Source organism: Hyla sarda, chromosome 1, assembly GCF_029499605.1.
Source record: "Hyla sarda isolate aHylSar1 chromosome 1, aHylSar1.hap1, whole genome shotgun sequence".
In the NCBI taxonomy this organism is placed as follows: domain Eukaryota; kingdom Metazoa; phylum Chordata; class Amphibia; order Anura; family Hylidae; genus Hyla; species Hyla sarda.
The window spans coordinates 500777214-500801363 of NC_079189.1; the positions used below are offsets into that span (position 1 = coordinate 500777214).

The following is a 24150-nucleotide window of genomic DNA, read 5'->3' on the forward strand; positions in this document are numbered from 1 at the left end:
GCTGCTTAGTCTAAGGGTAGGTAGGTACAGTGCTCACATCTGCTAGTTATCCTGACCACAAATGCTATTATAGTGTTCTAACGCCTTTAAAAATCTAGTACTCAGTACTACATTATAGAAACCCTACAGATGCAAAACTGAATCCGAATCCAGATTTCCAGAAGAGCAGAGGCTATTTAGCTTTGCCAGTCTGCTCAGTATGGAAATATAAACTGGACTTCCTTTACTATACATCTCAAGGTAATGATGAAGGGGGGGATGATGACCGGGTAATGGTGAAGGGGGGATGATGACAGGGTAATGATGAAGGGGGGGGATGATGACAGAGTAATGATGAAGGGGGGATGATGAAGGGGGGGGAGGGATGATGACAGGGTAATGATGAAGGGGGGGGATGATGACAGGGTGATGATGATGAGGGTGTTAATGACCGGGGTCTGGATGATGACGGGGGGATTATGTATTTCCCACCCTAGGCCCTCGAGTATATACGGTACCTTTCCATTGATGCCAGTTCAAAATAATGTACAAACTCCTCACTCTCCCCCCTTAAAGCTCTCCACAGTGCTGCACCTGCCTACATCTTCCCAAGTTCAGTCTACCATCCCACACCCATTCTCTGTTCTGCTAATGATCTAAAACCAACATCTGTATATATAAAACTCAATGTGTGTGTGTGTTCCAGCATCACTCCTAAATGGCTAAAGATATTAACATGAAACTTTGCACACGTTACTTATATGACAACAACAAACAGAGAATAGGTGATTTAACCCTTACTCACTCCCATTTGCCAGGGTTGGGGTTGTTGTTTAAATTCCCATACAAGTCAATGGGAAACATATATGTTACTGCATAACTTCCAAACGGCAGGAGATATTTCGATAATACTTGGTCACATGTTACTTATATGTCCATTTAAAATATAGGATAGTTAATTTAACCCTTAACTACCCCCATTTGTGAGGGTCAGGGTTTTTGTTTAAAGTCCCATGCAAATCAATGGGAAATGTATCCTCCCATATAACTTCCGTACGGCTGGAGATATTTCAATACCACCTGGTACACATATTACTTCTATGTCAAATAAAAAGATATGATAGTTAAATTAACCCTTACATAAAAGATGGGTTTTTGTTTCAAGTCATAGTACTGAAGAAACAGGTACCCGCGCTCACCGCTAGGCTGCTGTAGCTCGACTCCTCCGGCTGAACATACGATCTGGTATTAGACTCGTAGCAGGGCGCTCAGAAGCGAGAGTACTGCCGGCAAAGTTTCATGCTGACTGCGCTTCTTCCGGCCTGTTTCTTCAGTACTATTATTTGTTATATGATTTTGGATTTCTTGGTTCCCAGCAACCCTGGACTCACAGGCACGAGGACCCTGTTCTCCCGAAGTGACAGCCCACTATGTACAGCATCTAGTATATAGTGACTACATCACTTTTGCCTAGGTCTCTGACCACTACAGTGCCCTCGCCTGTTTAGTAGTTTTTGTTTCTAGTCCCATGCAAGTATATGGAGCTTCTAGTACCTTACTCCATAACTTCCGCTCTGCATCTCCCGGTGAATTGCAAGACACACCCCATCTCACAAAGACAAACCCACATTTGATGCCCCACCCTTTTAGTTATTTACTCTTTTTGTGCATCGGTCTGGCTTGCAAATCACGCCCAGTCTCACAAAGCCCCATCCCCTTCTATTTTCAGCTTACAATACCTTCATCAAAAATCAGTCCTACACGAGGTCGGGACACTAGGTCGAGACACTAGGTCGGGATATGACAACAATATATAAGGACGGGATATGAAGTCAAAAGCTTCCTTCTTTGTTGATTTTCCTCCCAAACAAGGATTAGGAAGGAAAAACCGGGCAATGCCGGGTACACCAATAGTCTTCTATAAACCCAACTGCTCACTCCCATCTCCAAGAATTTGCTTGTGCTGCACCAGCTCTCTGGAATACAATACTCTAAACTCTCAGACTTCTACTAAATATCAATAGTTTAAAATGTGCCCTAAAGACAAATTTGTTCATACAGGCCTATAACATTTGGACATCGCTCTATTGTCGCTCTATTGTCCTCCACATTTAACAATAAGTTGGTGACTGGTTCACCCACCTATGCAATCTTATGTAACCTGCCCATTTTATAAAAACATGACTGGACCATTGTATCAATAAAGCACCTTTTGTCTCAATTCCATTCCTCATAGACTGAAAGCACTCACAAGCAGGAACCCAACTCCTCTTGGTTGAATATTTTGTGTGTAATATTGTAATACTTGATATTTGTCTTTATCCTCAAAATTGTGCTGCAGAAGTTGCTGGTGCTATAAAAATAAATTATTATTATTAATAATAATAACTATTGTGTGTAGTTTTCTATTTCTAACCTTATAAATATTGCATTCAGTCAAAATACCTTCATTTTGAAAACACAAAGCACTTCTTATGAAATGCACCAGCAATCCCATGCACACTAAGAAGTCAGCAATGCAGAAAACAAGGGGAACTTGATCCCTTAGTTTTCTGGATCTGCAGAGGCCACAGATGTTTATTGGTCAGCTATTCAATCGTCAATTGGCCTACATGGAACTACAGTAAATAGGTGGTGTTTTATAAGTTACACTTTCTAAAAGAGTTCATCACTGTAAAAATGGCTGTAAAGATTAACATACCTGGTATCCATTGAGATCAGAATAAAACTTGTTCTGGCTGTTTAGGTCTGATGTTATCTTCATGACAATCTCACGATTGAATTCCCCTCGGATGTCCACAATATTAGTCAATTCCGGAGACTGCCCTTCAAGGCCTATGGGTGGGAATAAAAAGGTTTACCTCTAGAAGTGAACCGATTTATGAAAACATCAGCAATTCATCAGCAACATCTCACCTTGAACATTGTAAAGCCGAGCCGTGTGTGTAACATGACTGAAGTAACAAACAACTTCACTGAAGATATCCCCCCGGCTGACCCTTACAATTGGTGGATCAGACACATATGGCTAAAAAAAGGAAAACAAACATGTAAACCTTTGAGATTAGAGAAGAAGAATGATTTACTAAATTATCCAAAACTCAAAAACTTGTATACCCATAACTTCTAACTTTTTGCTTATGATTACAGAAATTATTACTGTAACTAAAAGAATTTGGGGAAATTTAAAAACTGCTATGTATGCTTAAAGGGGTTATGCAGGAAAAGAAAAACAGAGCTAAACAGTCCCAAAAACTGCACTACACATGTCCTAAGTTTGTGTGTGGTATTGCTGCTCAGTTTCACTGAAGTAAATAAAGCCAAGCAGTAATACCTCACACAACCTGGGGACAGTTATGGTGCAGTTTTTGGGACAATTTAGCTCTGTTTTTCTATTCCCGGATAACCCTTTTAAGCTTTATTGTACCGATTTTGATCTTTCTTGTATCCTAAGGGTGGGTTCACACTACGATTTTACTATACGGTTTCGGCATACGGTTTCATAAAAAAAAAAAAAAAAAACGTATGCAACGTACAGAAAACTGTGCCCATAGACTTCCTATTCAAAACCATATGCACCATAATGTATACGGTTGTTTCCGTTTTTTCAAACCATACAGTTTTTAAAAATGTTTTCTTTCCTGACAGAAAACCGTGGCCTACCACTGTTTTTGGTCCGGGTGAAAAACTGTATTACGTATACGTTTTTTTTTTTTTAACATGGGAGTCAATGGGAACCGTACAGAACTGTATTGTGCGTACGGTTCCATACGGTTTTCGGCTTTGCTCAGTTTTTTTCTTAGAATTTCAATCAAACAAGTAAAACTTTATTCATAATGGAGTGAAAAGTAAAAAAACGTATACTTTTTTTTCTTAAAAAAACGGATGCAACCGGACATCATTTTTGAAACCATGTACGGTTTTCAACCGTACACACAAAATTTGTACACATGTTTTGATACAGTTTAGTCAGGTTTTGAGGAATCAGTTTTTTTTTTAATCAAAAACCTGATAAAGGAACTGTATTGCAAAAACGTGGTGTGAACCCAGCCTAAACTAAGTTTGGTTATTACAGTGCACTGCATAGTGGGAATTCAGAAGACAGTGGGGAGATTTATCAAAACCTGTGTAGAGGAAGAGTGGAGCAGTTGCCTATAGCAATCAATTAGATTGCTTCTTTCATTTTTAAAAAAGCAATCTGATTGGTTGCTATTGGCAACTGATCAACTTTTCCTCTGTGCAGGTTTCGATAAATCTCCCCCAGTTTTATTTGTACATTTGTACGTTTAAGTGGGGAATATATTATATATATATATATATATATATATATATATATATATATATATATATATATATATATATATATATACACACACATACATACACACACACACACAGAGAAATATTTTTTCAAACTTAATTTCCATAGTTTTTCAATAATACTGTATCCTCTAAAAAAACGTTCGTTTTACTGTAAATAGTAGAAGGGCTCCCTTCGTACAGCCATAATTTTAGTCTGTGCTTCATCTGTGTTTAGCCAAAAAGCAGGTCCCATTGGGGAAAGCAGCAATATTTTATACATGAAATCCATTCCAACCTTGACAAGTGACATAGATGAGACCCCACAGGCTATAGCATATCTGCCCTTATGGCATACTATGTGCTACAATAAACCTGACCTCAGCCAGGTCTCAACGGTTCAATAATAACTGCAAACCTTCAGTATTATTTGTGCATTCAAGTTACACTTTTTATCTTTATTAATTTGCATCTAATTAATCCCAAAAAATGAATTTTCCAACGGCTTAACATTTTAGCTACTGTTCTACATTATGTCCCTTAGCCACTTAATAAATGTACGACAGGAGCAGTCATTTCACCATTAGAAATGTGGAGAGGAAACCCTCATTTCCATAAACTGCTGCCAGGAAAGTATAATGATATGCACAAGTTCAGATGGATTTTTTTTTCCTTTAGCAAAATGCACATGGTGAGGAATACAAAACACAAAAGAGTGCCCGGCGTTGAACATCAGGGCATGAAGAAACGCTGAGAAGGAAAAAGCACCTACAGAGGAGAAAATGACTAACTTTAAATAAACAGTTTAACTGGGGAAGCCTCTTGTTCAAAGACTCGACAAATAGTTCTAAAATCTACGGTGACAAATTGATAATAAATACAGCTGAAATATCTGTGTGCAGTGCAGACAGGAACTGCTCCACCACACTGCAAAGGGCTTGGAGTCTAACCACAGTTATGCATGTGAATACTGATCATGGGGCTCAGTTTTTAGAATTCTATATACACTGTAGTAGGAAAATATTTTATTTTGCCTAGCCATTGATTTTTAGCTTTTTTCCAACCTACACTATATATGCAATGGTATACACAACTGCTCTGTGAAAAGCTGGTAGGAATAAGGACATAAGAAAAAAAATCCTGAAAACATGACCATATTAGTTTCACCTTTACTTTAAAGTGTACCTGTCGCCAACAAAAACTTTTGATATAATGTAGATAGTACCATTATATGTATATTTGTAATATACATTGATTAAAAAATGTGTATATTTTTGGGTGAAAAAATGCTGTCCCTGCAGCTATTGCCTGTGTGTCTCTATGAGAAGTCCAAATATAGGAAGTGAGGGCAGGACAAGCAGGGCTCTGTGCAGGCTCCTGGCTTGTCAATCATCATGTGTGAGCCGGGAAAATGTCATAGAGCCTCAGTGTGCAGAGCCCTGCTTGTTCTCAGTGTACAGAGCCCTGCTTGTCCTCAGTGTACAGAGCCCTGCTTGTCCTCAGTGTACAGAGCCCTGCTTGTCCTCAGTGTACAGAGCCCTGCTTGTCCTCAGTGTACAGAGCCTTGTCCACACTTCCTGTATTTGGACTTCTCATAGAGACACACAGGCAATAGCTGTAGGGACAAAATATACAAATTTTTTGAGCAACGTATATTAGAAATATACATATAATGGTATTATCTACATCATATAAAAAGTTTTTGTTGACGACAGGTACACTTTAAAAATAATACACTAATGCACTTGTAAAGATGGTCCAAAAAAATAAAATAAAATAAATAAAAGGAAAGTCTGTCATACCTTGGCATCACCATCAGGCAGGAACAGGTAAGCTCCGCTTTTATCCTTGTTGTTTGTAGTACCGTACCAGATAAATTCCACTTTCACATTATGAGTTTTTCCATCTTCCTTTAGATTCATTTGCTAAAAGGAAAAAGGTTTAACAAATGAATGTGTACAGTTTTTAGTGGATCCTTCAGTTATGTTATGCTAAGCATTAAGAAATGTGCTGAATGTAGTCACTTTTAGACTACACTTTTAAACTGATGGACCCAGCGTTGGCACACGTAGCTTATAAAGAGTCCATGGGCAGTGTCTTGAAAAGTAATATTCATTGCTGAGTACAAAAGAGTGTACAGTTTAATGCTGCAGGGCATGTTAGAAGCCTATATTAATCCTTGGGCTGATATAGGTCAGGTAAAATCAGCATAAATATAAAAATGTAAATGCCCTGAAAGGTCCTTTATGACCTTATTGGAAGCACAAAGTGTAAAATTAAATTACATTTAAGACAAAATACAAGAAACACAGAGGCCGGCATTTAGGTGTAAGTGAAGCATTTTTCTACACCTTTTTTTCTGTGCTGGTAATGTGTAGGAGCACCGAATTTATTAAATGGTCGCAGAGCATTTGATAAATTTTGTGCAGGTCACATTTTCTGAAATATCTCTCTTCACATACACCAAAAAGCCAGGTTAAGTCTGGTGTCGTTTTAGAGCCTTTTCAGTGGCTTTGCGCCTTTTTTGCCTTTTCACAAAAATGCGCAGTTCATAAAACCCTTCCATATCATGTGTATTGCCAAAATCAGTGGATTGCAACTCAAAGTCAGCAGAAATGTGTAAACCAAAAAAGCGCAAATAAACCCTGCTTGCACCTTTTTTTGCGCCTTTTCTAGATGCAAAAAACAGTCTAAAGACAATGATAAATGTCGTCCAGAAAGCCCAAACTGCAGTTTCTAGCTCTGCCCGGTCAGACCCAAAACTATATACAACTTCCAATATATCAAATTATTGTATGTGAATAAAAAATTAAGTACGGTAAATAAAATAGAAGCACAGCATTTTGTTTCCCCATCATATATTAAAAGCAAATAAATAAATAAATAAAATGATATCTAAAATATATAATCATGACAATACTACAAAACTAAAGTATGAATAAAATTTTTAATCCCTTAACGACGCAGGACGTAAATGTACGTCCTGGTGAGCTGGTACTTAACGCACCATGACGTACATTTACGTCCTATGCATAACTGCGAGCATCGGAGCGTCATGCATGCTAGGTCCCGGCTGCTGAGAGCAGCCAGGGACCCACCCGTAATGGCGGAAATCCGCAGTCGCGTGGATGTCCGCCATTAGCCCCTCAGATGCCGTGATCAATACAGATCACGGCATCTGCAGCATCGCGATCCGATCATCCAGAATGGCTGCCGGAGGTCCCCTTACCTTGCTCTGGCCGTCTCCCGGGGTCTTCTGCTCTGGTCTGCGATCGAGCAGACCAGAGCAGAAGATGACCGATAACACTGATCAGTGCCTATAGCACTGAACAGTATTAGCAATCGAATGATTGCTGTAAATAGAGCCCTATGGGGACTATTAAAGTGTAAAAATAAAAGTAAAAAACTATGTGAAAAACACACTCCCCCAATAAAAACAATGTGTCCCATTTTCCCTATTTCACCCCCAAAAAGTGTAAACATTTTTTTTATATACATATTTGGTATCGCCGCGTGCCTAAATATCCCAACTATTAAAATAAAATGTTAATGATACCGCATGGTGAACATCGTGAACGTAAAAAAAAGAAAAAAGGCCAAAATAGCTGTTTTTTTTATAACATTTTATTCAAAAAAATAAAAATGTAATAAAAAAAGTTTTATATAAGCAAATATTGTATCAATAAAAAGTACAGATCACGGCGCCAAAAAATGCTTGTACGGAAAAATGAAAAAGTTATAGGACTTCAAAATAGGGGGATTTTAAACGTACTAATTTGGTTAAACAGATTGCGATTTTTTAAAGCGCTACAGTAATAGAAAAGTATATTATCATGGGTATCATTTTAATCGTATTGACCCAAAGAATAAAGAACACGTCATTTTTACCGTAAATTGTACAGCGTGAAAAAGAAACCTTCCAAATTTTGCAAAATTGCGGTTTTCTTTTTAATTTCCCCACACAAATAGTATTTTTTGGTTGCGCCATACATTTTATGGTAAAGTGAGTGATGGCATTACAACGGACAACTGGTCGCGCAAAAAACAAGCCCTCATACTAGTCTGTGGATGAAAATATAAGAGACTCATGATTTTTTGAAGGTGAGGAGGAAAATACGTTAAAAAATTGTCTGCGTCCTTAAGGCCCAAATGGGCTTCATCCTTAAGGGGTTAAAGTATGTATAAACATTTTTAAAAAGTTGCATAACTATGAAAAAAAATTAAAAGCTTTCAAAAACTTTCATATTACAAAAAATAAAAACACAAATGGGTCTGTTCATGAAAGGGAAAACATGTACCACTGTAGAACTGGTTAAACAATGCTCATAGCTACGAAACTATTTTCTCTGAGTGGAGATATATGTGCCTATTACCTCCAGTAATCCAGTTGTTTGTGAAAACCAAAGCTTTAGATATGAATTCTCTATAGTTAAGTCAGTAACAATGTTATCCAGCTCATTGATGTGGAAGATGCCATCAGCCAGAACTTTGTTACTTCTTCCTCTAGTAAAGACGGTGTATTCAGCTTTCACAGACCCTGCATCTTCGGCTTCCACAAGCTGGTAAGTAGCTAAGCCAAGAGGTGGCAAGCGTGCCAAAAACGAGACCTGAAGGGCAGAATTGGGGAGACAAAATGATAGCTATAAAATAATGGATTAGGGAATGCCTAGGTAAGAGATGCTAACGTTACACAAATATCCATTATATTCTTAAAGATTATCCCATATGTTCTAGTTAGTCAGGAGAGGTAGGGGAATGATTTTTAGAAGATACCGTATTTATCGGCGTATAACACGCACTTTTTAGGCTAAAATTTTTAGCCTAAAGTCTGTGTGCGTGTTATACGCCGATACACCCCCAGGAAAGGCAGGGGGAGAGAGGCCGTCGCTGCCCGCTTCTCTCCCCCTGCCTTTCCTGGGGTCTAGAGCGCTGCTGTCAGCCCTTTTCACCCCCTGGCCGACAGCCAGGGGGAGAGAAGGGGCAGCGGCACCCATTGCCGGCGCCGCTGCCCCGTTGCCTCCCCCCATCCCCGGTGGCATAATTACCTGAGTCGGGTCCGCGCTGCTCCAGGCCTCCGTCGTGCGTCCCCAGCGTCGTTGCTATGCACGGCGCGGCGCTCTGACGTCATGCGCCGCGCCGTTCAGCGCATAGCAATGACGCCGGGGACGCACAACGGAGGCCTGGAGCAGCGCGGACCCGACTCAGGTAATTATGCCACCGGGGATGGGGGGAGGCAACGGGGCAGCGGCGCCGGCAATGGGTGCCGCTGCCCCTTCTCTCCCCCTGGCTGTCGGCGCCGGCACCGATAGTCAGGGGGACAGAACGGGCAGCGGCGCCGATAACCAGGGGGTGAAAAGGGCCGACAGCAGCGCTCTAGACCCCAGGAAAGGCAGGGGGAGAGAAGCGGGCAGCGACGGCCTCTCTCCCCCTGCCTTTCCTGGGGGTATATTGGGGTATACACGCGCGCACACGCACCCTCATTTTATCATGGATATTTGGGTAAAAAATGTTGTGAAAAATTGGAAAATTGCTATTGAACTTTGAAGCCATCTGATGTCTTTCGAAAGTAAAAACTTGTCAACTTTATGATGTAAACATAAAGTAGACATGCTGTATATGTGAATCAATATATCATTTATTTGGAATATTCATTTTCATTCATCGACAACATTTTACCTCTAACATAAAGTAGAATATGTCACGAAAAAACAAACTTTGAATCAGAATGAAAGGTAAAAGCATCCAAGAGTTATTAATGCAAGGGGTCAGATGTGCAAAAAATGGCCAGGTCCTTAAGGTATAAATGGGCTGGGTCCTTAAGGTGTTAATGGGGTATTCCGTCTTTATACATCTTATCCTCTATCAAAAGGATAGGGGATAATATGTATGATAGCAGGGGTCCCGCCGCTGGGGACCCCCATGATGCCGGGTGCTGCCTCCGAGACAGGGACATGACGTCACGTCCCTAGTGAGGTCACGCCACAACCCCTCCATTCCTGTCTATGGGAGGGGGCGTGATAGCCATCCCGCCCCCTCTCATAGACAATAATGTAGGGGCGTGGCTTAAAGTCACTAGGGGACCTAACAGTGATGTCACGTCCCCGTCCCGGAGGATGTGTCCCGCACAGAATGCCGGGGGCTGCATCGGGATTGTGGGGGTCCCCAATGGCGGGACCCCTGCAATCATACATATTATCCCCTATACTTTGGATAGGGGATAGGATGTATAAAGCCTGAATACCCCTTTAAAATACACTTGTGTAAACTGGCTTGAAATGTGTCAAGATCCTTGCCAACACACACAATGAAAAGGAATATACTCCTGTCTTTCCATTCTTAAGTGGAAACAAAACAGTAAAAATGCTAACCGTGCATTAAGACAATGTTTGTCTCAGTTAAAGGGGTTGCCCAGGATTAGAAAAACACGGCTGCTTTCTTTCAGAAACAACCCTACATCTGTCCACGGGTAACGTGTCTTATTACAGCTCAGCTCTATAGAAGTAAATGTAGCCGACATGTAAAACCATATATAATCTGTGGACAGGCGTGGAGCAGGGGTGCGAGGAAACAGATCTAGTAGCAGGTGAAAACCTCAGATTAGCCAATTCCCAGGTAAGATCTTAAACTTCTAAGAGAATGAGACATGGAGTTACAGCACTGCCATTGAAATAGCCTTTTGAAATGAGTTATTTGCTATTATGGTTAGAAGCTGTTGTTCTTTTTCTGGACTATTGACTATGCACCTGTTTTCATAAATAACCTCACTCTTCTTATCTTACCAGTCAAGGCTGAAAACATGAATCAAAGGGTCACACCATGAAAAATCAGTCTGTCCTAACAATCCCATTTGAAGTATAGCAGTTTTAGAAGAATATATAACATTATATTAAAACCAAGGGGAAAAGCAGTGACCTAAATACGCAGACGGATTATCTGAAGTCAGCAATTACTATTTACTCAGAATATGACGGAATACAGAAAACAATATAATTCCAGAATTTATATATGCTAACCAGTACCTGGAAAGTGTCTGGTGACATCGTTGTAGATCCATCCCATACCGCACTAATTTGGGCTTTTATTGTTTTTCCTGCAGCATTGAGGACTTTTGTTATTGGTGAACTGACATAAACAGAAACCACAGACATACGTTCTTGCTCAAGTGGGTTATAAACAACTAGAGACCTGTAAAAAGTAAATAACAAAGTTATTCTATATTCTGCAATGTATGTTAATAAGCCTAAAATATCATGTCACTTACAGCCCTACAGCAATACCCCATAATCAGAATGTATAAACAGGATGAGAAATGTTTACAACTGTAGTAAAAGGGAAAAACTAAAGATTCACATAGACATAAGTACTTGGATCCTTTGATATGACACGTGAAATCTTGCTCTAGGGGCCTCATTTCTCTAAATTGCCTTGAAGATGTTTTTACAAAAAACAAACCATGAGAAGAAAAACTGCCTGTAGAGCTCAGAGACAGGATTGTGTGGAGGCACAGTTCTGCAGAAAGGAAACTAAAAGCCAGAGCTCTTCCTACTGCTGGTCGTGCCACCAAACTAACTAATCAGGGGAAAAGGGCCTTGGGCAAGACCCTGGGCACTCTCTCTGAGCGTCAAAGATCCTGTGTGCACATGGGAGATTTCTGTCAGTAAGACCATCACTGCAGCAATGTGCACGTTGTGGAAAAGTAGACAGAAAGAAGCACTCACCTCACTAAAAGGACAAATAAAAAACCCACCTGGAGTTTCCAAAAAAACATGGAGACTCAGACTATGATGAACAAATTTTCTGGTTTGATAAAACAATGATTAAACTTCAATTCAAAGCATCATGTTTTAAGTAACCAGGCACTGCTCATCACCTGTCCAATACTATCCCTATACTGAACCTTGGTGGTGGCAGCATTATGCTGTGGGGGGTGTTCCAGGGTTGAGGTAAAACTGAATGGAGCAAGGTACAGAGATAGTCTTAACACTTGATCCAGAGTGCTCTGGGCCTCAGACTGGGGGACAAAGGTTCAGCTGCCAACAAAACAAAGACTCTATGCACACAGCCCAACCCCACAAGGGACAACTCTGTAAATGTCCTTGAGTGGTCCTGCCAGAGCCCCAAATTAAACCAATCTGAGCAACTCTGAAGAGTCCTGAAAATGGCCTTCACCAATTGTCTTAATCTACCCTAACAGAGCCCGAGAGGATCTGTACAGAAGAATGACAGAAAATCCCCAAATCCAGGTGTGTAAACCTTGTGGCATCATAGCCATGAAGACTTGGTAACTGCTGCTAAAATAAAGGTGCTTCAGAGTTAAGGGTCTGAATACTTATGTCAATGCAATATTTCAGTTTTTTCTTTTCAATAAATTAGAAAATATTTCTAACATTCTGTTTTTACTTTATCATTACGGGGTATTGAGTGCAGAATCAAAGTTTTTTTTATTTTTTTAAACACAAGGCAGCACTAAATGTAAAACACAAGTTAAACAAGTCAGAAAAAACACCCCAAATTTCAGCTTCACATAGTCAAATGTTCCTAACTGTAAAACACAGGAGTCACACTAGCCTATGCCTATATTCACACAAGCAAATAAAATGTCAAGCTCTGCATCAATACTATATCTTAGTACAAATGTGACAATATTAGCCAGTCATTTTCTGGGCATATGATGTATCAGATATTTGTCTACAACGTTAGGATATGGAGCGGTGAGGTTCAGTCCAGATAACTTTACTAACCTTGGGTGGCCAGACACCTTTATGACTGTCTTCTGAGGTAAAGCATCCTGAGCTTTCTGCACATCTTCCTGCAAAACAAAATACTTGAAATGAGTTTAATGTGAGCTGCAGTATTTTACAGTATTCCAGTTTCAACAACTAAAGCCTGTGATACAAAGCATGGGAAAAAAGCAGCACTATTTAAACATGGGAGAATTTAAAGGAGTAGTCCAGTCCTGTCCTGAAAAACGTAGGGGATAAGTTTCAGATCACCGGGGAGGGAGGGGGGGCGTTGTGTTCCGACTGATGGGGCCCCCCGCGAGCTCCTGTATGGGGCCCTGGCAGCCCACGGGAAGGGGGTGTGTTGATCTCTGCATGAAGCGTCGGCCAACACACCCCCTCAATACAGCGCTATGGGAGGGCCGGAGATTGCCGAAGGCAGCGCTCCGGCTCTGCCATAGAGTTGTATTGGGGGGGGGGTGTCAGCCGCCGCTTCATGCGGAGGTCAACACACCCCCTTCCTGCGGGCTACCGGGGCCCCATACAGGAGATTGCAGGGGGCCCCAGCGGTCGCCCCCCCCCCCCCCAAATCTGAAACTTATCCCCTATCCTTAGGATAGGGGATACGTTTTTCAGGATTGGACTACTCCTTTAAGAATTCTATCTTTACATTAGCTAGCTTCTTGACAGACTACATTTATATATCGATTTAGGATTTTGGTGCATGGTTTGTATAAAATGTATGCACCTTTTCTCTGGGGGGGTATGTGGTACCAACATTCAGGCACAGTAAATTTGAGTCAATGATCTCTATATGCAGTCAATGTACAAAAGAAATGGACAAGTTAAAATGTTACCTATTGGACCCTTGTGTTAGATCAGTGTTTTCGGACCAGTGTTAAGCTGCAAAACTAATACTCCCAGTGACTGAGGCAGAACAAGCGATGCGCAGTGGGACCACAGTGTGTGTGTGTGTGTGTGTGTGTGTGTGTTTGTGTGTGTGTGTGGGGGGGGGGGGGGAATTGTGTTTTGGGGGGGCTCAAGGAAGAGGAGTATATTTAGGGTGTGTTTGTTTTTGTAGCATCTGCCTGAGCAGTTATTATAAGAAAAACAAAAACAAAAAAATACCCCTTTAACTGGGGGATTTAATATTGAGAAACAAAGTATTGCGATTTCCCACAGGACAACTTTAAAAAAATTAAAATAAATAATGATCCTGTGTGTAAAGAAATGCTCCCTTTGCATAATACCACAAGATCCAGCAAAGAGGGTACTTAAAGAGTACCTGTCATAAAACCATATTTTCTAAACTAACTCAGATTATATTCCCTAACTACTCCAAACACCCCTCCTGCCCTTAAAATGTATTTTCCAAGCTTTAGAAAGCTCTGTATCATACCTTTCACCTTGCTCACATTGTGTGAGATCCCAGGAGGAGAAAGTGGGCGTTCACCAGCAGGAACAACATCACTGAAGCCTGTGAGAACTATGCCTCACTATGCTCCACGTGCTCTTCTTTGAGTTTGGTCTCCTGCCAGGCTGGGAGGAGACCAAACTAACTGTTTGACTTGGGCAGGGAACAGAACAGAGCCACCTAGTGGCCGTTTTTTCATTCACATTAACAACATATAAAAGTTGAGAATTTTAACAGCAAGTAAATAGTAAAGTGTATTATAATTACATAAGGAACAATATCTTAAAAGTTTAGTTTGGTGACAGGTACTCCTCAATACTATCTTCACTACAGAGCCAATGCCTCCGTTTAGTCTGTTGCTAAATAATTCAGAAATGTACAGAGCCTATGACCCTACATCACCAAATTCAGGGCAAACGTTCATCTTTTTTGGTTGTAATGTTTTTTTGATGGGAATAAATCATAACTTATCACTGTAACTCTGCTTATTTATGTGCTTCATATACTGTAATGTTAACTAACCCACCATACTGAAGAGCGGAGCTGATGGATTGTAGACGTACGCGCCCTTATCCTTAAGAATAAGAAGGTGTGCTGCATCAACAATTACTTTCTTCAGGTTCATCAAAGAATGGTAAAGCCTATAGAGTAAAAGAAAAAAAAAATGTTTACTATATTACAACCCCACCCCCCCTTCTCTTAAATAAAAGAATGCAGGCATCAGGAAAAGCATGATCCATGCGTGTGAGGTTGGTAAGAAAATGAATACAACCGCTATAATACAATTTAGTGGGTTTTCCTATACTGTAAGACTGATTTACAGAAAAATGTTACCACATAAGGTATAGAGAAAGTCAGCCATAGAGAAAAGTATTTTGGCGCAGTACCTTTGTGACCAATACCAAATTTGCCGCTAATGGGCTCAAAGAAGATGTGAACACTTTACCTGGTGCCATAGTCAACCACAACCCAGTCTTTAGCTGTCCCTGTGATTGCATCATGGTGCTGGAAAAGTCCTAAGTTCCTTCTGGCCTCTGTCAGTAATTTGTAATGTTCTCCCGAGGGGAAAGCCTCCAGTTTGCTGCTTCTTTGTGAATGTACTTGTGCTAATGAATAAAGTATCTCTGCAGATCTGAAAGTATAAATGTATAAAATGGATTACAATTACTAATGAACTTAAGAAAAAATTACTAAAAAGCAAGCATGCTCACTTGTCCTGGCCCTCTGCAGCTGCTGTTTAAACAGTGTGCGGTCCACTGCTTCCTTTCATGTATTGACCTGCAGGAAATGCACCCTCAGCCAATTACTAGCTGAGATCACCACTGAGTCCATTTATTGGCTGAACTGGAATTTTCTGGGGTGACAACACATCAGAGGAAGCAGTGGGGATCGAGTGCCATGACCAGCTGCGGTGGATCAGGGCAGGTGAGTTTTTTTTCCGGTTTTCTAAATTCCCCAAATGAATCTCCTACAGGAAACGTTTCGGTAACACAGCATGAGTAAATACAATATAAATGGACATCCCCAACAGATAGAAACATAAATGCATAAAGTGCCAAGTTCATGTGCAAAATAGCAAGGAAAATAGTCAGGTCTATTATTATGAAAATTACCAAATTTCCAAGGGCAAATCTAAAACCTGTGCCCACTAAATACAGTACAAGCATATCAGGAGATTAATATAACATATGTATATACATAGCATTTATGAATCTCCTGTTTACCTTATTCTTGAACTGTACTTTGGAAATTTGGTTATTTTTATAATAATAGACTTGGCTTTTTTCCTTGACATTTTGCAAAATACGCACTTAGCCCTTTATCCTGGTTTCTATGGCATTTTTCTGATTTTTTTTTTGTTTGAGTCTCAGACAAAGACACAAAATTGTCTGGCCCATGCCCTATTACAGCAATATGTTCGGTGGGGGGGTTCAATTAATGTGCTTTTCTTTAAACCCCTGGATTTTTAAGCTACCATATTTTAATCTGTCTGTGTTGTATATCTATTTTGGAATAAGTCAACAAAATATAAGCATATTTTCATAACCTCGGGAGTGCTTTAGTTTTTTTTTCTTTTACAGAATAGTCATCTGTGAATTTGGACACACATGAAGCCCCCTATCTCATTTGATATAGTTGTGTCCACTTTTGATTGCTTTGACTACTCCCTTAAAGTGTACCTGTGATTAGCAAAAACTTTTTATATAATGTAGATAATACGATTATATGTATATTTGTAAAATACATTGGTTAAAAAAATGTGCATATTTCTGGGTGAAATTTTTTTGTCCCTGAAGCTATTGCCTGTGGGTCTCTGTGAGGAGTCCAAATACAGGAAGTGAGGGCAGGACAAGCAGGGCTCTGTGCAGGCTCCTTGCTTATCAATCATCCTGTGTGAGCCGGGAGCATGTCACAGTACCTCAGCGCACACAGCCCTGCTTGTCCTCAGCGCACACAGCCCTGCTTGTCCTCAGCGCACACAGCCCTGCTTGTCCTCAGCGCACACAGCCCTGCTTGTCCTCAGCGCACACAGCCCTGCTTGTCCTCAGCGCACACAGCCCTGCTTGTCCTCCGTCCACAGAGCCCTGCTTGTCTGCCCACACCTCCTGTATTTGGACTCCTCACAGAGACCCACAGATAACAGCTGCAGGGACACAAATATAAACGTTTAAACCAATGTATATTACAAATATACATAAAATGTTATTTCCTACATTATATACAGTCACGGCCGTAAGTGTTGGCACCCCAGAAATTTTTCTAGAAAATGAAGTATTTCTCACAGAAAAGGATTGCAGAAAACACATGTTTTGCTATACATATGTTTATTGTGTGTCTTTAAACTAAACCAAAAAAGGGAGGAAAAAAAGCAAATTAAACATAATGTCAAACCAAACTCCAAAAATGGGCTAGACAAAATTATTGGCACCCTTTCAAAATTGTGGAAAAATAAGATTGTTTCAAGTAACAGGTATGGGCAATATAAAAATCACAACTGAAAGCAGATAAAAAGGAGAAAAGTTCACTTACTCTTTGCATTGTGTGTCTGTGTGTGCCACACTAAGCATGGACAACAGAAAGAGGAGAAGAGAACTGTCTGAGGACTTAAAACCTTAAGATTGTTGATATTTTTCCACAATTTTGGTTCTCAAGTCCATCTCCAGAGATCTAGATTTGCCTTTTTCCAGTGTGCAACATTATCAAGAAGTTTGCAACCTATGGCACTGTAGCTAATCTCTCTGGGTGTGGACGGAAGAGAAAAATTGATCAACGGTATCAACGCAGGATAGTCCGGATGGTGGATAAGCAGCCCCAAAAAAGTTCCAAAGATATGTCCTGCAGGTTCAGGGAGCATCAGTGTCAACGCAAACTACCTGTTGACAGTTAAATGAAATGAAACGCTATAGTAGGAGACCCAGGAGGACCCCACTGCTGACACAGAGACATAAAAAAAGCAAGACTACATTTTGCCAAAATGAACGTGAGTAAGCCAAAATCCTGCTGGGAAAATGTATTGTGGACAGATGAGACCAAGATAGAGCTTTTTGGTAAAGCACATCATTCTACTGTTTACCGAAATTGGAATGAGGCCTTCAAAGAAAAGAACACAGTACCTACAGTGAAATATGGTGGAGGTTCAATGATGTTTTGGGGTTACTTTGCTGCCTCTGGCACTGGGTGCCTTGAATGTGTACAAGGCATCACGAAATCTGTGGATTACCAACGGATTTTGGGTCATACTGTACCACCCAGTGTCAGAAAGCTGGGTTTGCGTTCGAGATCTTGGGTCTTCCAGCAGGACAATGACCCTAAACATACATCAAAAAGCCCCCAGAAATGGATGGCAACAAAACGCTGGAGAGATCTGAAGTGGCCAGCAATGAGTCCAGATCTAAATCCCATTGAACACCTGTGGAGAGATCTCAGAATTGCTGTTGGGAAAAGGCGCCCTTCCAATAAAAGAGATCTGGAGCAGTTTGCAAAGGAAGAGTGGTCCAACATTCCGGCTGAGAGGTGTAAGAAGCTTATTGATTGTTATAGGAAGCGACTGATTTCAGTTTTTATTTTCCAAAGGATGTGCAACCAAATATTAAGATAAGGGTGCCAATAATTTTATCCAACCCATTTCTGGAGTTTGGTGTGACATTATGTCCAATTTCCTTTTTTTCCTCCTTTTTTTGGTTTAGTTCCAATACACACAAAGGGAATAAACATGTGTATAGCAAAACATGTGTTACTGCAATCCTTTTCTGTGAGAAATACTTCATTTTCTTGAAAAATTTCAGGGGTGCCAACATTTACGGCCATGACTGTAAAAAGTTTAAGCTAATGACAGGTGCACTTTGAAGTGTACATGTCGTGAACAAAAACGTTTTATATGAATGTAGATAATACCATTATATGTATATTTGTAATATACATTGGTTTAAAAAAAATGTGCATATTTTTGTCCCTACAGCTATTGCATGTGTGTCTCTATAAGGGGTCCAAATACATGATGAGTGACAAGCCAGGAGCCTGCACAGGTCCCTGCTTGTCCTGCCCTCACTTCCTGTATTTGGACTACTCATAGAAACCCATGTGCAGTAGCTGCATGGACAGCATTTTTCATTCAAAAATATACACAAATTTTAACCAATGTATATTAAAAATATACATATAGTATTATCTACATTATATAAAAAGTTTGTTGACGACAGGTACACTTTAAGGAAATGTGAGTCAATGACTCAATCTTCTCAAGATCACTACGTGCAGTAACTAAATTACAAAATTAATTGGGCAAGTTAAAATCCAACATATCGGACCGTTCTCTCAGATCAGCGTTTCCCAACCAGTGTGCCCAGGGATGCTGGCAGTTGTAGCTGTGTAACATCTGGAGGCACACTGGAAAACAGTGTCTTAGACATGTCAGACATTGCAAAAGCTTAGATCGCAGTGGGTCTCAGGAGTTACAGCTGGGTAAATCGTGCAGCAATGCTCAAATAGGCGTGAGACTGGTACAATCTAAACTATTGACATGTCTGGACAAATGTCAAAAATGTATTCACATAACAGTGACACTAATGTGGGTAGCCTGCTTTACAGTTACAGTACAGTAATCAGATGAATGAACAAAGATTTTCTGACAAGAAAATGTGTGGAAATTAATAAAAAGGTTTTCATTATACAAAGAATAAGCTGCTCTCAATACTACATTAACAGAAAATCATCACAAAAATACAAAACAAACGCACTTAGCACGTCATCTTGGTTTCTATGGCACTCGTCTGCCTTTTTGTTTGAGTCTCTGACAAAGACACAAAATGGTCTGGCCCATGCCCTTTTACAGCAATGTGTCTTGTGGGGGGGGGGATTACTTAATGTGTTTTTCTTTAAACCCCTAGAATTTTTAAGCTATTTCAATCTGTTTGTATTCTAAAACTATTTCAGAATAAGTCAATAAAATGTAAGCACATTTCCATAACTTTGGGAGTGCTTTAGGTTTCTTTTCTAGAATAGTATACCTGGTCACAGATTAAGCATGCATGGAGTGTTCAAAATAGGGATTTAAATGCTAAAACATACAACGGATGGTCTCCAGTTAAAACTGACACATTTTTCCTACTAAATTACATTTTACCTGTAACGCCCCACAAGTGTGAATCCACTGTGCCACAAGTGGCAGCTGGCCAAGCAGGCAGAATGGAGCTAACCGAAACGAAACATAGTGCCAGGCACAGCAATGCTGATAAAAGGTGTTTATTAAACGAAGGTACAAAGGATAAGGCAAACGGCAATTCCAGTAAACAGGTAGGGATCAGCAGACAGTTTCAGAGACCTTAGCATAGCAGGATAAACAACCTTGCTGAGGCCTCAGGCAACAGGTGTGGCTTCTTTATATAGGGAGTGCCTTGCAGGCATTGGAGGGGGAACTACTAGGGAGTGCACGCTGGCTCAATAAAACTCAGTCTGTGCTAACGTGTGGCCCCTAGTGGGCAGAGTGGAAAATGCAAAAAGAGACATATCAGGACATGGAAGTAACGTTTAAAGGGGTACTCCGGTGCTTAGACATCTTATACCCTATCCAAAGGATAGGGGATAAGATGCCTGATCGCGGGAGTCCCACCGCTGGGGACCCCCGGGATCTTGCACGCGGCACCCCGTTTGTAATCAGTCCCCGGAGCGTGTTCGCTCTGGGACTGATTACCGGCGACTACAGGGCGGGCGGCGTGTGACGTCACGCCCCCGCCCAGTATGATGTCACGCTCCGCACCTCAATGCAAGCCTACGGGAGGGGGTGTGACAGCTATCACACGGGGGCAGGGGCGTGACGTCACACGCCGCCCGCCCTGTAGTCGACGGTAATCAGTCCCAGAGCGAACACGCTCCGGGGACTGATTACAAACGGGGTGCCGCCTGCAAGATCCCGGGGGTCCCCAGCGGTGGGACTCCCGCGATCAGGCATCTTATCCCCTATAATTTGGATAGGGGATAAGATGTCTAAGCACCGGAGTACCCCTTTAAACAGGGTTCCTACTATGTTTATTATTCAGTAACAAAACAAATACAACCTATAACTTCAAGCACAAATACAATATAACTCCAACACTAACTACACAATCTTCCTTGTGTGTACAGATGGCTTACTACTAGTCCCCCAACAAAACAGTCATCAAAAATGCATTACTTCCACAAGGTAAATGTCTGCTTTTTCAGGCTGACCTAAGGACTCCATCGGCCATCAAAGGTTCCACACTGCCTCCCAGTGCAGACTTGGTTACATGTTTTGTAAGCCCAGAATTAACTGGTCCCAGCACCCGTGCTGACTTGGGGTGAACCTCAAAATGTGGACTGGCCCAAGAATAGGATAAAGGGCCCCACTATCAAACCTGCCTTTTATTTCATAAAAATCTAGGCTTTGGTTAGCAACTTACCAAATTTTCTTGCAAACAAATAGGGCTCAATCAACTAACCAATTAAATGGCAACTAACCGATTATAAAAATAGTTAATGACATCTATTTTCATAATCTATTAATCAGTTGGTTGAATAGTTGGTCAGTAAATTCTAAAATGTAAAAAAAAATTGGTGCCACAAAGTTAAAAAGCTTAAATAAAATTACTTCTATTTAAAAAAAAAAGTTAATCATTCCAGTACTTAAGTGCTGTATACTCCACAGTTGTATTTCTTTCTGGAGTTCTTTTTAGTCTGACCACAGTGCTCTCTACTGACACCTCTGTCCATGTCTGGAACTGTCCAGAGCAGGATAGATTTGCTTGCATTCTGAACAGTTCTTGACATGGACATAGGGGTCAGCAGAAAGCACTGTGGTTAGACAGTAAAGAATTCCAGAAAGAATTCCAACTTCCCGTGGAGCATACAGCAGCTGATAAGTACTGGAAGGATTAAAATTGTTAAATAGAAGTAATTAGTACCCCTTGCAATTCTCACTGTGTATATATTTACACACAAACGCCCAACTGTGGTCCTCGGCAGCCTGTTTAGTGAAGAGGGGACCCAACACACACAATCTTCTGTTTTTGTGAGCCCCCCTTTTTTTTAGGCTCTGTGCTAAAGGCGAGACTCGCAATAGTTGCAGAGAGAACATGCAGGAAATAGAAGATTGTGTGTGCCGGCTCCCTCTTCACTAAATAGGCTGCAGGGGGCACGTAGGATGGACAACCAGGGAATGTGCTGCCCTGCCTATCTGGCCACAGGTAAGAAACAAGGAGGGGGTATAACCCTTACAAGGAAAATAAAGAAAAGTATATTTAATGAATTAAGAATGTTATTATTATAAGTGTTTAAATATAATAAAAAGCTACTCCTCTTAGCCTCCGCAAAGCTTCGAATCTAGCCGACCCCACAAACTCTCTCAACACACAATGCATACACAAAAGACCTTCAGTCCAATCCCCTCAGTAACTCCCTAATCTAATTCACAAATTATCTTCTACTCTACTATGGTTACTTTTATCTGTTTAGTCGATTAAGCTAAACATTAACCGGCCAACTAATCGATTATAAAAATAATAGTCGCTGCCCTACAAGCTAAGTCTCGCCAGTGATTTTAACCATTTCCTGAAATCCCCATATTTCACACAACTTTTCCTGGATAGCATATACCTTTTTGTGAAAACCTGGTATCCACAAAACAACAGGTGCCATGGGTAAATAAAGTGATCTACAACGACCATTACTATTAGTGCCTTTCAAAAGTTTTTCTCGCTGGCTTTGTCCAGAACAAAATTCATCTCATACAGCCATTCTTTAGTTATAGTGCAGATTTACAATAATACAGGGATACATCAATAACAAATGGTGCAAGCAGCAAACTGTTTATGACAGAAGGAATGAAGATTATATATACGGAAACCTCCCATTAACGCAGCTAGAAGCGAAAACTGTAGGGAGACATGGAAAGATTCCAAGTACATCAAAAAGTCCTTCATTCCAAAGATGCAAATTCCAGGAAATAATTATGGTAACATGTGTTTATTGTGCCCAGCAAAGCATACAGCAATGTTTCAATCTCTACAATAGATGTTTTTTTTTTTTCAAGCTAAATCAATGTTATCAATTACATTTTGTAATGCAACTTGAATTAGAAGAGTTCCCAATACATTGGATAGAAGATATATTTACTAGATGCCAATATTAATTTAGGGATACTAACATATACTGAGAAGTAATTTTAGGCATTGAGGTGAAAATCTGGGAACTTAAGATGATAATGCAACCTAAATGTATCCATCCACAGTAGATAGATAGAGGCAGGTTGGTGGTTGTACAACTGTTAAATGAAAGATCGTTTCACCAACGCGGCCATACACATTTTAGTCCATATTGGCCGCAGGGCAAATTATCTTTCTGGTAACAAAAAGATGATTTGCCTGAAAGATCCTTGTCATAACTGTTGTGCGAAAAACTTTAAACAGGGCCACCTTAATTTCAGAGGACAGTATGTCATTGGTTATTTTCAAAGACAAACTGCTCACTGTCAAACTCTGCTCAATCAATCATTTTGGTTGAAAACATCCACTTTCATCAACTTTAATGTGCACCGGAACCTTATCAACTGAATTTATATTGTATTTAGTTGGACACACTTAAAGGGGTACTCTGCCCCTAGACATCTTATGCCCTATCAAAAAGAAAGGGGATAAGATGTCTGATCACGGGGGTTCTGCCGCTGGGAACACCCCCGATCTCCCTGCAGCACCCAGCAATCGTTTAGAAGCTGCGGCACCAGAGGCTTGTGACTTCACCGGCACTCCCCCTTCTGATGTCACACCACGCCCCCCTCAATGCAAGTGTATGGGAGGGGGAGGGGCATCACGAGGGGGGGGCATGCCCGTGATGTCAAGAGCCTCCGGCGCCACATCGCTAGTCATCCGGCACTGATGACTAGGGTGCCACAGCAGAGATTGTGGGGGATCCCAGAGGCAGGACACTCGCGATCAGACATCTTATCCCCTATCCTTTGGATAGGCGATAAGATGTCTAGGTGCACTAGGGGCAGAGTACCCCTTTAACTGTCGGACTGACCCGAGATCACAGCATTCTTAAAAGGGAACCTGTCACATTAAAAATTTAGTCCAATCTGCTGAAATCAGGTTATAGAGTTAGAGGAGCTGAGCAGAATGATATATTTAGTTTTGTAGGAAAGGTTACATGATAACTTGCCAAGTAGTCAAGTGGGTGGTCCTATTCACTGATTGACAGTTCTCTATGCACATTGATACACAGCTGTTA

The 24150-nt window shown here is 40.8% G+C and overlaps 1 protein-coding gene across 2 annotated transcripts in view; it reads right to left on the bottom strand.

The window, feature by feature from the left end:
- MAN2A1 (mannosidase alpha class 2A member 1) overlaps positions 1–24150 on the bottom strand; it is a 163620-nt gene that overhangs the window by 23663 nt on the left and 115807 nt on the right. For both annotated transcript variants that reach the window (XM_056537485.1, XM_056537484.1), the window contains exons 10-17: positions 15359–15544; positions 14939–15053; positions 13020–13087; positions 11298–11463; positions 8652–8885; positions 6081–6203; positions 2896–3007; positions 2681–2814 (exon numbers count right to left, since the gene is read on the bottom strand). In XM_056537485.1, coding sequence (XP_056393460.1) covers positions 2681–2814; positions 2896–3007; positions 6081–6203; positions 8652–8885; positions 11298–11463; positions 13020–13087; positions 14939–15053; positions 15359–15544 — 1138 coding nt within the window. The remainder of the gene's footprint in view (positions 1–2680; positions 2815–2895; positions 3008–6080; positions 6204–8651; positions 8886–11297; positions 11464–13019; positions 13088–14938; positions 15054–15358; positions 15545–24150) is intronic.